The 15721-nt window shown below is 40.5% G+C and overlaps 1 protein-coding gene across 7 annotated transcripts in view; it reads left to right on the top strand.

Annotated features, from left to right (window-relative positions):
• The window catches only part of RAPGEF6 (Rap guanine nucleotide exchange factor 6), a 184576-nt gene that overhangs the window by 3857 nt on the left and 164998 nt on the right, over nt 1–15721 (top strand). For 6 of the 7 annotated variants that reach the window (XM_015560937.1, XM_006759164.2, XM_006759163.2 and 3 more), the window contains exons 2-3: nt 8187–8257; nt 10423–10479. In XM_015560937.1, coding sequence (XP_015416423.1) covers nt 8187–8257; nt 10423–10479 — 128 coding nt within the window. Of the gene's footprint in view, nt 1–8186; nt 8258–10422; nt 10480–15721 lie in introns of those variants that run through there. The other variant, XM_006759166.2, reaches the window with a different exon arrangement.

A 15721-nucleotide genomic window follows, 5' to 3' on the forward strand; every position in this document is an offset into this window, starting at 1 on the left:
AGGAAGGGAGAGAGATAGTTAGAAACATCGATGAGAGAGAGACATCGATCAGCTGCCTCCTGCACATCTCCTATTGGGGATGTGCCCGCAACCCAGGTACATGCCCTTGACCGGAATCGAACCCGGGACCCCTCAGTCCGCAGGTCGACGCTCTATCCACCGAGCCAGACCGGTTTCGGCTAGAGATAACTCTTAATTAAAGGCTTGATACACATGATAGAGTTAGCCATGGGGCTCTATAAGGAAAGAGCTTTCCAAGTAGAATTGTCATTGCAGAGGCCCTAAGATGAGAACATGTCTGGTGCATTCAAGGCATAGCAAGGAATTCTGAGTATAAAAGAGTGAATGAGGGTAAGAGTAGTAAGAGATGAAGTCAGAGAGGTGATGGTGGTGGTATAGGATGAAACATCACGTAGGACTTTCTAAATATTTGTAAATTCTTTAACTTTTATTTTGAGTGAAAGGGGACTGCCAAAAGTTTTGAAGCAGAAAAGTGACATTATCATACTTTTTAAAAAGTCCCGTGGCTGCTTGCTGGGTGGAGACTAGACTGTATGGTAGCAAGGTTAGAAAGAAGCAGGAGCATCAGGTAAGACGCTATCATATTACAGAGAAGAGACGATCATAACTCAGATTTAAGTGATAATAATGCAGGTGGTGAGAAGTAATCATGGAAATATTTTTACGATTGCACTAACATAATTTGCTCATGGATTGGATATGTGATTTGAAGGAAAGAGAAGAATTGAGCATCATTTCAGGTTTTTTTGGCCTGAATAGCTATTTTTAACTTTGCCTTTGTACCATGAAAACAACCATTTAAAAAGTAGGTAAATGTCACATTCAACATGTCCCATACCAAGCCAACATGTGCGGAGGCAGCATGTCCTTCCTGAAGCATTACAAAGATGGAAAGTTCTCTCTTCATGTGAATTTCCCCTCTAAAGTTATTTATATGTTCTATATGTAAGTGCATATGTACATACGTATATATGGGCCTCTGTAGCTGAACAATATATTTTATAAATCTAAGCATGTTCCCATTACAGAGAGAGCATCAGCACTTTTACCTCCCAGCACTAATACAATACTTCAGACCAGTATTGTATTCATTTTATTAATAAATGGGTCTCTTTTTCATTGTAACATAGAGCTTGGCTGTTTTTGTTTTTCTGAAAAATAACGGCCTTTATGTTCTCTCATTGCTTCTCTGGTTTCAAAGGACAGTTTTATTATAAATAGTGTACGGACTTTGTATATTTAGAGAGGAACCGTTTCAGGTTCCTGGAAAAAAAAAACAGAGACATTTCATTCTTATTTTTTTTGAAAGGGCATCTTTTGATTTTTTTATTCTTGTTCACTATTGGGTATGTATATAAGTAATATGGTGATATAAAAACTTTTGTTATGTGAAAATAAGTCAGAAAACTGTTAAATAATATTACTTTTTTTCTAAATAAATAGATAAAAAGTAGGTAAATGAATGGGTATGGCAGCATGCGAAAAATATATATAAAATAGCTGGTAGGCTGGCCCCAAGGCTATACTAAACTCCTAGTGCAATATGGTAAAAAAAATATCTACCAAGAAAGTCAAGCCACGAATAAACTCCTCTTTGGAGAATACCTCAGCTTATGGGTTTTAGTGGAAGCTGAAAACAGCAGGTTTTCATTTTTCCAACTTTTGTAAAAGTAGGACTTGCGTAAATGATCCAAATGCTGCCAATCAGACACACCCATTCCAGACTATGAATCTTGTGATTCCGAGGAGCAAGAACTGCACAGAATCCACTTTGGCAGCTCGCAGTATAGCGGAGTCTGTCAACATATGCAGCAAATAGTATAGGTCAGTGGTCGGCAAACTCATTAGTCAACAGAGCCAAGTATCAACAGTACAACGATTGAAATTTCTTTTGAGAGCCAAATTTTTTAAATTTAAACTATATAGGTAGGTACATTGTTATTAACTTAATTAGGGTACTCCTAAGCTGGCCTTTGCTAAAAACGTCCTCAATCTGATTGAGGTACGTTTGCTGAGGTCATCCCCTTCCAACTCTCCCATCCACACTCGTCTTGTATACTTGCTTCATCTATCTCCTTTCGTTCATCCTCTCTATATGTCCAAATCATCTCAACATACCTTTCTCAATCCTCGACACTACATCTTTCACTCCACAACATTCCCTAAAATTAACTTAATAAACTTTACTTAAAGTTTTAAGTCAACTTTGCACTGTACGTGCGCGCCCGCACATGGTATTTTGTGGAAGAGCCACACTCAAGGGGCCAAAGAGCCGCATGTGGCTCGTGAGCCGTGGTTTGCCGACCACTGGTATAGGTGATCAGCAGTTCTAATGAATAAAAAATAGTCACTTTTTAACATAAGCAGTTTACAAAATTAATTCTAAATTTTGTTTTAACATATTTATTTTTAAAAACAGTTAGGGGTGACCAGGCCTGCAGGGGAGGACAGTTGGGAAGGACCAGGCTGGCAGGGGAGGGCAATTGGGAGGGACCTGGCCTGCAGGGGAGGGCAGTTAGGGGCAACCAGGCCTGTAGGGGAGGGCAGTTGAGGGCAACCAGGCCATCAGGGGAGGGCAGTTAAAGACGACCAGGCTGGCAAGAGAGGGCAGTTAGGGGTGCAGGCTGGCAGGCAGAAGCAGTTAGGGGCAATCAGGCAGGTAGGCAGGTGAGCAGTTGGGAGCCAGCAGTCCTGGATTGTGAGAGGGATGTCTGACTGCCCGTTTAGACCCGATCCCAGTCGGACCTCCCTCGAGGGGTCCCAGATTGGAGAGGGTGCAGGCTGGGCTGAGGGACCTCCCACCCCCTTCACAAATTTCGTGTACCGGGCCTCTAGTCCTATATAATAAAAACGTAATATGCTAAGTGCCCGACCATTCGTTTGACTGTTTGACCAGTCGCTATGACACGCACTGACCACCAGGGGGCAGATGTTCTAACCGGTAGGTTAGCTTGCTGCTGAGGTCCATCCGATCAGGATTGGGCGAGATGGGCTAGACACGCCTTGGAGCCCTTCCACTGTCCCTCCCCAGCCCCGATTCTCCCAGGCCAGGCCAAGGGACCCCACCAGTGCACAAATCTATGCAGGCCTCTAGTATGACATAAATTCCATCAGGAATCTCAGAAAATTCTGCGGTTCCTTGACACTACCCTAACCGTCATCTAGCAGGTTAAGTTATGAGAGTTCTAATTCTGCTTGACATAACATAACCTTTGTGTGTTACAGTTTTCAGAACTTATTTGCCACTAAAATAAATTGTCTTGAGATCAAATATAAAAAGCACATTTCCATAGAATAGGTGTTTTGTGGTTGTCTGGCCAAGTTGTGATGACTCTTAACTCCAAGGGTTGGGCCCCAGCAGCTGTATTTATAAGTATGTAACTGATGAACACCTACTCTGGCCATTGTCCTAGCTCATGCAATAAGGCAAGAAAAGGGAAAAAAAGTACATCAACTGGGAAGGAAGAAATAATACTGTACTTACTCATAAGAGATGTTATATCTGTAGAAGATCCAAAGAATCCACAAACTATGAGGTTTATTAAGGTTTGTTGTTTACATTTTAAACTCATGACTATCTACTTTTAAGTGATATATTACTTCACATAAAGTATAAAGACCTTACAACAGTAGTCTCCCATTTTTCCTCTTGACCTTTTCCTATTATTGTGATGTATTTAACTTGTACATATATTATAAACCCCACAATTAAGTTATCTTTGTTGTTGGTTTAAACAGTCAATTATCTTTTAAATAGTTAGGGAAAAAATTCATATTTACCCATAATTACCATTTTCAGTTTTCTTCATTCCTTTTTGTAGATCCAGATTTCCATCTGGTATTGTTTTCCTTCTTTATGAAGTACTTTTAACTTTTTTTTTTAATATGGCAGGTCTGCTGGTCATGAATTCATTCAGCCTTTGTATAAGTGAAAAATACATATTTTCTTAAATTTATCATTGTTGAAAGTATTGCAGATGTCCCTCCTCCTTCCCACCCCCCCCCCCCACCCCCCCATGACTCCTTCTACCCTGCTCCTGTCCCCTCTGCAGGCCTTCCCTGCACTATTGTCTGTCCATAGGCTATGCATATATGCATGTAAGTTCATTGGTTAATCTCTTCCCACTCCCCTCCCTTCCCTCTGAAATACGGAAGTCTGTTGCATGTTTCAATGGCTCTGGATCATTTTTGTTCATCAGTTCATTAGATTCCACATATAAGTGAGATCATCTGTTAATTGTTTTTCTCTGGCTTATTTTGCTTAGCATAATACTCTCCAGGTCCCTCCATGCTGACTCAAAGGGTAATAGCATCATTCTTTTTTCAGCTGCCTAGTATTCCATTGTGTAAATGTAGCACAGTTTTTTAATCCGTTCATCTACTGATGAGTACTTGTGTTTCCAGATCTTAGTTATTGCAAATAAAGCTGCTGTGAACATAGGTGTGCATATTTTTTTTTCATTGGTGTTTCTGGCTTCTTAGGATATAGTCCTAGAAGTAGGATCACTGGGTCAGATGGCAATTACATTTTTAATTTTTTGCTGAATCTCCAAACTGTTTTCTTTTCTTTCTTTTTTTTTTTTTAATATATTTTATTGATTTTTTACAGAGAGGAAGGGAGAGAGATAGAGAGTTAGAAACATCGATGAGAGAGAAACATCGATCAGCTGCCTCCTGCACATCCCCCACTGGGGATGTGCCCCCAACCCTGGTACATGCCCCTGACCGGAATCGAACCCGGGACCCCCCAGTCCACAGGCCGACGCTCTATCCACTGAGCCAAACCGGTTTCGGCACCAAACTGTTTTCTATAGTGGTTGTATCAGTCTGCATTCCTACCAACAGTGTGGTAGTTTTCCTTTTTCTCCACATCCTTGCCAGCACTTCTTTGTTTGTTGATTTATCGATGATAGCCATTCTGGCAGGTGTGAGGTAGTACCTCATTGTCATTTTAATATACATCTCTCTGATGATTAATCACTTTGAGCATTATTTCATATGTCTCTTGGTCATTTTTATGCCCTCTTTGGAGAAGTGTGTATTCAGGACTTCTGACCGTTATATATATATTTATATAATGGTACAAAATGGCTGGGGGATGGCCATGGAGGGAAGGAGGAGGCTGGCCTGTGGAGTTTACCTGGAAAAGCTACTGTGATAGCAGATGGGATAGAAGAAGGAGAGCGTCAGGCCCTTGTAGTCTGGCCGTCCCCATCTGGGCAGGCAACACTCCATCAATTTGAAGAGTTTGGTTTGGGGGTGGGTGGGGCTCAAGGGCACAGGCCCTAGCTGGCTAGATGGCGGGCAGTGGCTCCTGGACACAGAGGCGTGGGTCCTGGGCCCTGGAGGGGTTGGGGAGGCAGGAGCCTGGCAGGAGCCTCAGAGGAAGTGCTGGGCCTGGCTGACAGTGTACTGAGCACAGCACCAGACTGGGGGAGTCCCTTTGTATGACAGCTGCCGAGGTGGGGCCAGGCCCTACATGTTGGGGCTGAGCAGAGGCCCTCTGCCCATTTTTAAATTGTATTGTTTGTCTTCCTTTTGTTGAGTTGTATGAGTACTTCATATATTTTGGATATTAACCCTTTATCAGATGTATCATTGGCAAGTATATTTTCCCATACTGTGGGTTCCCTTTTTATTTTGATGCTGGTTTCTTTCTAATGGTTCTTTCCCTGATTTCAGATGTTTCTTTACATGCATGAGATGATCAGTACTCAACTTAAGACTCAAAGGCGACCCTCTATAGGTTTCCAGAACATACTTTGTCTCTATGTAGCACTCTCTCTCTGTCTCTCCTGTTCTCCAAACTCAAGTTCCCCAGACTGCCAGCTCCTCTCCTCAAGATAATATCAGACAACTGGTACCACCAGTAAGGTGTGATAATCGTGTAAATTCACTCATTTTCCCCCCTCAAACTGTCTTTTGTTTCCTGAGGTCTTACCTCTTGAAAAATGTTTCATATATTTGTTTTGATTTTTAGCTGTTTTAGGTGGAGGATAAATTCAATCCCTCTTATTACATCTTGACCTAAAGCTGAAGTCCCAAGTATTTTTCTTTTACTTTGGCGGGGATGTCCTGACCAATTCACCCCTAAAAACATTAAATTGGTGGAGGATGGGGTGGGTGGGGCTGGAAGAGATTAATTAAAGAATTTCTATGCATATATGCATAACCCATGGACAGACAATGGTGCAGTGAAGACCTGGGGAGGGGGTGAGAGCAGAGTGGAGGGGATCAATGGGGGGAAAAAAGGGAACATCTGTAATACTTTCAACAATAAAGATAAGTTAAATTAAAAAAAACACATAAAAGGACATTAAAGTGGCAGGTCTTTGAGTCCTCATAGAGTTTACCTCCCACTTTCTGAATGTGTTACCAAGAACTCTAGGGTATCAGCCACCTCTTGCCTATTCTCTTATTCATTTTATCCAGTCAGCAAGAGATCATCTATGTAATGGGTTAGGAGATCTGAATGTCTTCAGATTATTTTATGACAGAGAGTAAGGCAAAATTGTAAGTTAATATTGTTCCACGTGAAAAATTGTAAATTAATATTGCACCACATGAATGCAAACCGTTTCTGAACCTTTTTGTAATTGGAATGGAAAATACCTTCACCACATCAATACCTGAAGCTTAACTAATCAGTTGTAACAACAGTATTATATCTGGAACTGCAGCTATGACCAGGGCTAGGATTTGGTTATATCTGTGTCAGTCTGCAGTCATTTTTTAGGATTCATCTGCTTTCTTCATTACCCTTGCTTAATTTAAATCTTTACTGATGGCACTAGTCTGCTATCCCTTTCTTTTCTGGAAACAGTATTGTCTTTTTTCTATAAGTCCTCACCCAAGGATTTCTGTCGTCTGATAATTCTCTTGTGTATCAAAGCAGGAAAGCAGTGTTTGGGAGCAGTCTGTCCTGGTATTAAGGCATTATTCTTTATAAGAGAACTAGAGGCCCGGTGCATGAAATTCATGCATGGGAGAGGGGATCCCCTCAGCCCAGCCTGCACCTTCTCCAATCCGGGACCCCTCAGGGGATATCTGACTGCCGGTTTAGTCTCACAATCAGGGACTGCTGGCTCCTAACTGCTCACCTGTCTGCCTGCCTAATCACCCCTAACTGCCTCCCATGCCAGCCTAATCACCCCTAACCACCTCTGCCTGCCGGCCTGATTGCCCCTAACTGCTTCTCCTGCCAGCCTGGTTGCCCCCAACTGCCTTCCCCCCTCCCCCTCCACCAGCCTGGTCATCCCTAACTGCCCCCTCCTGCCAGCCTGGTCACCCCTTACTAACCCCATGCTGGCCTGGTTGTCCCTAACTGCCTCCCTCTGTTGGTCTGGTCGCCTCTAACTGCCCCTCCCCACCAACCTGGTCACCCCTTATTGCCCCCCCTGCCGGCCTGGTCATCCCCAACTGCTCCCTGTTGGCCTGGTTGCCCCATGCAGCCTGGAGTTCAGTCATTTGGTTGTTTCTCACTAACCTCCCTGCCAGCCTTGTCGCCCCAGGCAGCCTGCTGTTCAGTCGTCCCAGACATTTTGCATATTCCTCTATTATTAGTATAGATAAGGAAGTACATTTTATGTAGATAATTTAAACTAGATGTAATCACTGTGCACAGAGTGAAAAATAGGATTGTCTCACTGGATGTCTTATTTTTTTATTGGCACATTAATAATCACTTTGAGTACCTTTTGAGAAATATTTTTTAGAAAGTCATATTTTAAGAGGAATATTGACAAACTGGGTCATCTTCAGAGGTCAGTCAGGTGCTTCCAAATATTCAGATGCTTAAATATTTGGAACCTGCAAGTACTGAGACTATATAATCTGGAGGGGGAAAAAACAAAAATAAGCTTTAAAAAACTTTTCAAATATTTGGAGGTCACTGAAGAAGAAAGGTTACATCTGTTTAGAAATGAAATAGACTTTCATATGAAATAGCGAGATTTTAATTTCTGGCATTATTTGTGTATAGGCCATCAGCCATGCTGAGGGGAGTTGAGGGAGTTCTTTTCAGATCCCCTATAATTCAGAGATTTTATGATTCTCATAGTTCACCGTTCTGTTGTAAGTGATTGTTTGCTTATAATCATAGTTGTTGGGGTATCATTATATTATAAAAAGTATATTTGAAATCTAAAATAATTTCTGTTCTTTAGGATTTAAACACTATTTACTCTTATCTTCATGGAATGGAAATATTATCAAACCTCAGAGAACATCAGCTGAGGTAAGTGTGATGTTGTGTTTAAGAGGATGTGCTGTGGAGTTATTCAAATGAGTTTAGGTAGATAATTGCAGGGCCCAAATCTTTTTAAGGACTTTTTATAGAATGAGCATAAGGAATTTGTGTTTTTCATACCAGTTTTTCTGTATAACTTTTGACTCCCCCAAACTCTAACTACTAATAGCCTACTGTTGATCAGAAACCTTACTGATAACATAAGCAGTCGAGTAACAAATTTTAACATTTTTTAATTTTTTTTAAGAGAGAGGGGAAGGCAGAGCTGGGGCAGAGAGAGAGAAACATCAACTGGTTGTCTCCCATACGCGCCTTAACAGGATTGAACCCACAACCTAAGGTATGTGCCCTGACCGAAAATCGTACCTGCAACCTTTCAGGTGCACAAGACGATGCTTCAACCAACTAAGCCACACTGGCCAGGGCTAACACATATTTTATATGTTATATGTATTATATACTGTATTCTTACAATGCAGTAAGCTAGACAAAAAATGTTATTCAGAAAATCATGAAGAAGATAAATGTATTTATAGTACTTACTGAAAAAAATTGGCATATATGTGGACTTGCTCAGTTCAAACCCATGTTGTTCAAGGGTCAACTGTAACTATGTAAAGCAAAGCACAGCACTGTGCTAGCATGTGAAAATAAAAATTTTTTGTTTTGTTTTTATAGTTAATATTGATATTTACTATGTCAGATGCTGAAAATGGGCATGGTATGATGTAGAGTTGTATTAAAGTGGAAGGAGCAGGATTCTTGATTTGGTATAAGTTCTTGTGGACAAGATCCATAAACTTTCTAAACCTCATTTTTCTTTTGTAAAATTAGCTTTCTCTCCTTCTACCTTATGTCATTGAGATTACACAGGGTATGGCAAAAGTAGGTTTACAGTTGTGAGTATGCAAAACAGTTTATTTTTATATTATTATTAATTATTGAACTATTTTCCATACAAACAACTATGAACCTACTTTTGCTCCACCCTGAATTTGTAAAAACAATTTTGAGTGCTATTAACTGCTATTTTAACTTTGCATAACATTTTAATTGAAATGTGTTTTCCTTCCATGGCCAGGTTATCCACCTCTTTTTCTGGCTGTTGTTTTTATTTTATTTTTTTATGTTTTTATTGATTTCAGAGAGAGGGGGAGAGAGGGATAGGAACATCAGTGATGAGAGAGAATCATTGATCTGCTGCCGCCTGTACGCCCCCTGCTGAGGATCAAGCCTGCAACCCCAGGCACGTGTCCTGATTAGGAATCGAACTGTGACCTCCTGTTTCATAGGTTGACTGATATTCAACCGCTGAGCAACACCAGTCAGGCTCTGGCTGTTCCTTAAGTTTTGGGTTATGGACCAGATTGCTAATTCATTCTTTGGAATTTATTATTTTCTGTTTCCTTTATAACAATTCAGGTGTTAGTATGTATCAAATAAAAAAGAAAGAAGAGCCCTAACCGGTTTGGCTCAGTGGATAGAGCATCAGCCTGCAGACTGAAGGTTCCCAGGTTCGATTCTAGTCAAGGGCATGTACCTTAGTTGTGGGCACATCCCCAGTAGGGGCGGGGGGGGGGGGGGGGGGGGGGGGGGGGGGGGGGGGGGGGGGGGGGGGGGGGGGGGGGGGGGGGGGGGGGGGGGGGGGGGGGGGGGGGGGGTGTGTGTGCAGGAGGCAGCTGATTGATGTTTCTAACTCTTTATCCCTCTCCCTTCCTCTCTGTAAAAAAATCAATAAAAATATAAAAAAAGAAAGAAAGAAGAAAACTGAAAATTAGAAAATTTAGCAATACTGTTTTTTAAATGAAAGTAAATTTATATAATTATTCAACAGAATTTGTGTGTGTGTGTGTGTTTGCATCTGTCAGTAACTGTTCTTCACACAAGGATTTAGTGTGAATTGGCAGCTTATTTTTTCATAATTAAAAAATACATTATTTAGTGTGAATGTACATTAAGAGTGTTGTACTTGTTGCCACTTAATATCTAGTTGTTTTTGAAGATGTTGCATTTAATGTTTATATTTTAAACTCTTATAGTTTAGTGAAAAATGTAGTGGTAAATCTGATCATTTTCTGTTAAGGTGATTATAACAGAATTTTTTAAACAAAATTTAAGGTAAAAATCTTGAAAATTTTTACTTTTTAAAATAGATTAATGTCTGCAAGAGCACGCTATGAGAGATACAGTGGCAATCAAATTCTTTTTTGGTAAGTACTTTCATAATTAGCATAAATTAATTGCTTTAATGTTTAAATTTTGATTTTTAGCATTGAAATTCTGGAACAAGTTCTGTAGAACAGATTGAAACATATTCACAAACTATGAAATATAATAGGCATCAAGTCTACAAAAGGTGTACAGTGTGGCAATGGTTAATAAATATAGACACCTGAATTGGGGGACATCTGTAATACTGTCAACAATAAAATAAAATACACACACACACACACACACACACACACACACACACGTAACTCCTACCCATGTGAACATGCAAAATATGTAAGGGCTCTAGAAGGCTCTAGTCAGTTTTCTTGGAAAGGTAATCTAGTTCTAACTTTTATCGCTGTAGATTAGTTTTGCCTCTTTTGAATGTCATACAGATAAAGCCTTTCGTCAGACTTTTTTTTTTTTTTTTAGCTTCACAAATGTCTGCATTTCTTCCAGGTTTTTGCACTCATTTTTTTTGTTGTTGTTTAACATCCTCACCCAAGGATATTTTTTCCCATTGATTTTTAGAGAGAGTGGAAGGGAAGTAGGGAAGAGGAGAGAGAGAGAGAGAGAGACAGAGAGAGAGAGAGAGAGAGAAAGAGAAACACCGATATGTCTCACAGCAATTGGTTACCTCCTGCACATACTCTCACTGGGGCTGAAGACTGAACCAAAAACCTAGGTACGTGCCCTTGTCCAGGAATCTAACCTATGACCCTTTGTTGCTCAGGCTGATGCTCTAACCACTGAGTAGCACTGGCCAGGGCTACACTCATTCTTTTTCACTGCTTTACAGTGTCCAGTTGTGTGAAAATAACACAGTTTGTTTATCCTGTTACTATATATTTAGGTTGTTCCCAGTTTTTTTTATAATCATAGTTTCTTTGAACATTTTGTTCATATCTTTTTATGCCCTTACTTACTCATTCCTGTTGGTCATATTCTTAGGAATAGAATTATTGGAACCTCACATGCTTAAGTTTAGGAGATTCTAACAAAATCTAATGTGCATTTCATTTTGTTATCTCATTGTGATTTTATTTTACATTTCCCTGCTTACTGATGATAATGAATGATTTTCATATTTTTATGGGCTATATGGATAGCTCTTTCTGAAATTCTGTTTCAAGTTTTACCATATTTTAATTGGGTTGTATGTCTTATTTCTATAGATTTTTAGAAATTCTTTCTGAATTCTAGATTCAATTTCTTTGTTGGATACTTATATTGCATATATCTTCTCCCACTTTGTGGCTTTCCTTTTCACTCTATTAATGGTATCTTGAAGACAAATTCCTAACTTCCTCAGTTTTTCCCTTTGTCATTAATGTTTTCCATGTCTGGTTAAAACCAAAATCTATTCCTTCCTCAACAATATTAAGATTTTTGTGTTGTTATTTTTTTGCTATAGTGACCTCTTTTATTATATAGACTAGTGGCCTAGTGCACAGATTCGTGCACATTGAAAGAAATTACTTACACCGTTACTTAGCCTTTTATGTGTATAAATTCAACTGGTATTTAGGAATGGTATTGATTTTCATGTTTTATTACTTGCACATTACATTTATCATTATTTCTAAACTACTTACGTGATTTATATGGGTTTTGATAGCTACTTTAATTTATTTATTGATCCAGTCGTTTATCTATACTAATAATAGAGGAATATGCAGATTGTCCTGGACGCCGTCACAGTAACAGTAATGACTGAACAGCAGGCTGCGTGGGACGACAAGGCCAGCAGGGGAGTTAGTGAGGGATGACCAAACGACTGAATAGCAGGCTCCGTGGGGCAACCAGGCTGGCAGGGAGCGGCAGTTGGGGGTGACCAGGCCAGTGGGGTGGGCAGTTGGGGGTGACCATGCTGGCAGGGGGAGCAGTAAGGGGTGACTGGGCCAGCATGGGGGCAATTAGGGGTGAACAGGCCAGCGGTGGGGGGGAGGGCAGTTAGGGGCGACCATGCCAACGAGGGGGCAGTTAGGGTTGACCAGGTGGGAAGAAGGACAGTTAGGGGCGATCAGGCCAGCAGACAGAGGCAGCTAGGGGTGACCAGGCTGGTGAGGGGGCAGTTAAGGGCAATTAGGAAGGCAGGCAGGTGAGTAGTTAGGAGCCAGTGGTCCTGGATTGTGAGAGGATGACTGACTGTCAGTTTAGGCCCAATTCCCGGGGTCTGGCCTAAACTGCCAATCAGACATCCCCCGAGGGGTCCCAGATTGGAGAAGGTGCAGGCTGGGCTTAAAGGGCCTGTTGGAGGATGAGAGGCCACGTGGCAGGGAGCTGTCCCCGGGGACCACCCCCCCGGGCCGGCCAGGCCTCACGCATCACCCACACGAATTTTGTGCACCAGGCCTCTAGTTATTAAATACTGGTCAGCTATACATTATGCTAATTCTAACATAGAATGGTGGGAAGATAAATTATTTGTCCTTATTGAGTATCATGTAGTGGAGGAGAGTGAGTTAATTAGAATAGTTACACATATTTTAGTGCTATCAAAGAAAAATATAGCTATATAGATCATTGGGACAGAATTGAGAGCCCAGAAATAAATTGATATTTATGAACAGGTTTGCTACACCTGCAAGGCAACAGTTTTGTTATTTAAAAATGGCCTGTACCTAAGATCTGTACACAGTGTGCATATAATATGATTGAGGATTAAAAAGGAATCTTCAATGAACCGTTTATTTTTGATGAAAGTGCTAAAGCATTTCAGAGGTAAAAACAGTTTTTTAAACAAGTGGTGCTTGGTTAGTTGAGATATTTCGTGCAGAAGGTTAATTTAGACTAGGGGTGGGCAAACTTTTTGACTCGAGGGCCACAATGGGTTCTTAAACTGCACCGGAGGGCCAGAACAAAAGCATGGATGGAGTGTTTGTGTGAACTCATATAAATTCAAAGTAAACATCATTACATAAAAGGGTACAGTCTTTTTTAGTTTTATTCATTTCAAACAGGCCGGATCCAGCCCGCGGGCCGTAGTTTGCCCACGGCTGATTTAGACCCTTTCCTTATAACATATACAATAATTAATGAGTGTTACTTTATGCTAATTAGAATAGCTATAGTCAAAAAGGTACCCATTAAATAGATACAGTCAGAAAGGTACCTTATACTGTATACAGTAATTAATGAGATATCACTCCATACCAATCATAATAGCTACAGTAAAAAAGATAGACAGTAATGAATATAGACAAGGATATGGTAACTCTTGGAATTCTCATATATTTGTGGTGAGGATGAAGAGTGGTATGGCCTTTTTAGGAAACAGTTTGGTTGTTTTTTAAAAAGTTAAGCAATTTCGAGAACCGGATCTCAAGCAGTGTGAATAAAAGAACCCAGGAATACCAGATCTCTAGCAGCGCGAATATATGGACTCAGATGAGCTCTGCACTGTCTCACAGAAAGGTCAGATTTCACCTGGGAAAAGGAGAGAGAGAGCTACAAAATCAAACACCTGGAGAAGAGAGATCATGAAGGGAGACAAAGAAACAGCCCACAAATGAAAGAAAAGGAGTCATCACCAGAAAAGGAAGGAAACGGAATGGAGGCAAGCAATATGTCAGAGAAAGAATTCAGAGAAATGGTCATGAGGTCACTGAAAAGAATAGAAGACAAATTCAACAATATGGTTAAGAACCAAGAGAAAATGAGGAAGAACAAAGAATAAATGAAAAATGACATTGCTGCTATAAAGAACTCAATAGAAAGCATCAACAGTAGACTAGAAGAAGCAGAGGACTGCATCAGTAAGCTAGAAGACAAGGTAGAAAAAAATACCCAAGCAGAGCAGCATGTAGAAAAAAAACTTGAAAAACAGGAGGAGAGCGGAAGGGAACTTTGGGACATCACGAAAGGAAATAACATCCACATAATAGGGGTGCCAGAAGGAGAGGAAACTGAGCAAGGAATAGAAAACCTGTTTGAAGAAATAATGACAGAAAACTTCTGTGATATAGGAAAGAAAAGACTCACACAAATCCAAGAAGCTCACAGAGTCCCAAACAAAATGAACCCCAAAAGACCAGCGCCAAGGCACATTATAATTAAATAGGCAAACACCAACGACAAAGTAAGAATCTTAAAAGCAGCTGCAATGCAAGAAATGCTAAAGGGTCTGCTGTAAAAAGAAGAAATAGGAAGCGAAGAAGGAACACAGGCGTAAAGAATAAAAATGGCGACAGACAAGTACTTATCAATAATAACTTTAAATGTAAATGGATTAAATGCCCCAATCAAAAGACATAGGGTAGCGGAGTGGATAAGAAAAAATGACGCACATATCTGCTGTCTATAAGAGACCGACCTCAGTACAAAGGACACACATAGACTGATAGTGAATGGATGGAAAAAGGTTTTTCAGGCGAATGGAAATGAAAAAAAAGCTGGAGTAGCAATACTTATATCTGACAAATTAGATCTCAAAGTGAAGGACATAACAAGAGATAAGGAAGGCCACTTCATAATAATAAAGGGAGCAATAGCATAGAGAGTTTACTTAACAGTATTGTAATGACTATGATGCCAGGTGGTTGCTTAAATTATTGGAAGGAACACTTTGTAATTTACATGAATGTCTATCCCAGGGGTATTCAAACTTTTTAAACAGGGGGCCAGTTCATTGTGTCTCAGACCGTTGGAGGGCCGGACTATAGTTTAAAAAAAAACTATGAACAAATTCCTATGCACACTGCACTTACCTTATTTTGAAGTAACAAAACAAAAGGGAACAAATATTAGGGAAAAATAATATTTGTATTTGCATGTGGCCCGCGGGCCGTAGTTTGAGGACCCCTGGTCTATCCACTGTGCAGTACACCTGAAACTAATATAAAAAAAGTATTGAATGCAAACTATAATTGAAACATAAAATAAGCCCTGGCCAGATCCCATTTGGTTAGAGTGTCATCACATACGCCAAAAGGTTGTGGGTTTGATTCCCAGTCAGGGTACATACCTAAGTTTTGGTTTCAATCTGTGGTCAGGATGCATATGGGAGGCAGCCAAATGATGTTTCTCACATTGGTGTTTCTCCCTCTCACTCTTTCTCTCTGTCCCTATTCCTCTCTCTATATCTAGTAGTTTGCTTTCCTCCATTTCTGTCATTTGTGTCCTGTTTCTTTGTCTCCGCATTTTGACTGCTTCCCTGTATTGGTAGAGTGGCTTTGTGTGCTAGGTGTCCTATAGGGCCCAGTGGCTCAGCCTCCCCAATTAACTGAGGTGGACACTATT

The sequence above is a fragment of the Myotis davidii genome, unplaced genomic scaffold, assembly GCF_000327345.1.
Source record: "Myotis davidii unplaced genomic scaffold, ASM32734v1 scaffold456, whole genome shotgun sequence".
Taxonomy (NCBI): domain Eukaryota; kingdom Metazoa; phylum Chordata; class Mammalia; order Chiroptera; family Vespertilionidae; genus Myotis; species Myotis davidii.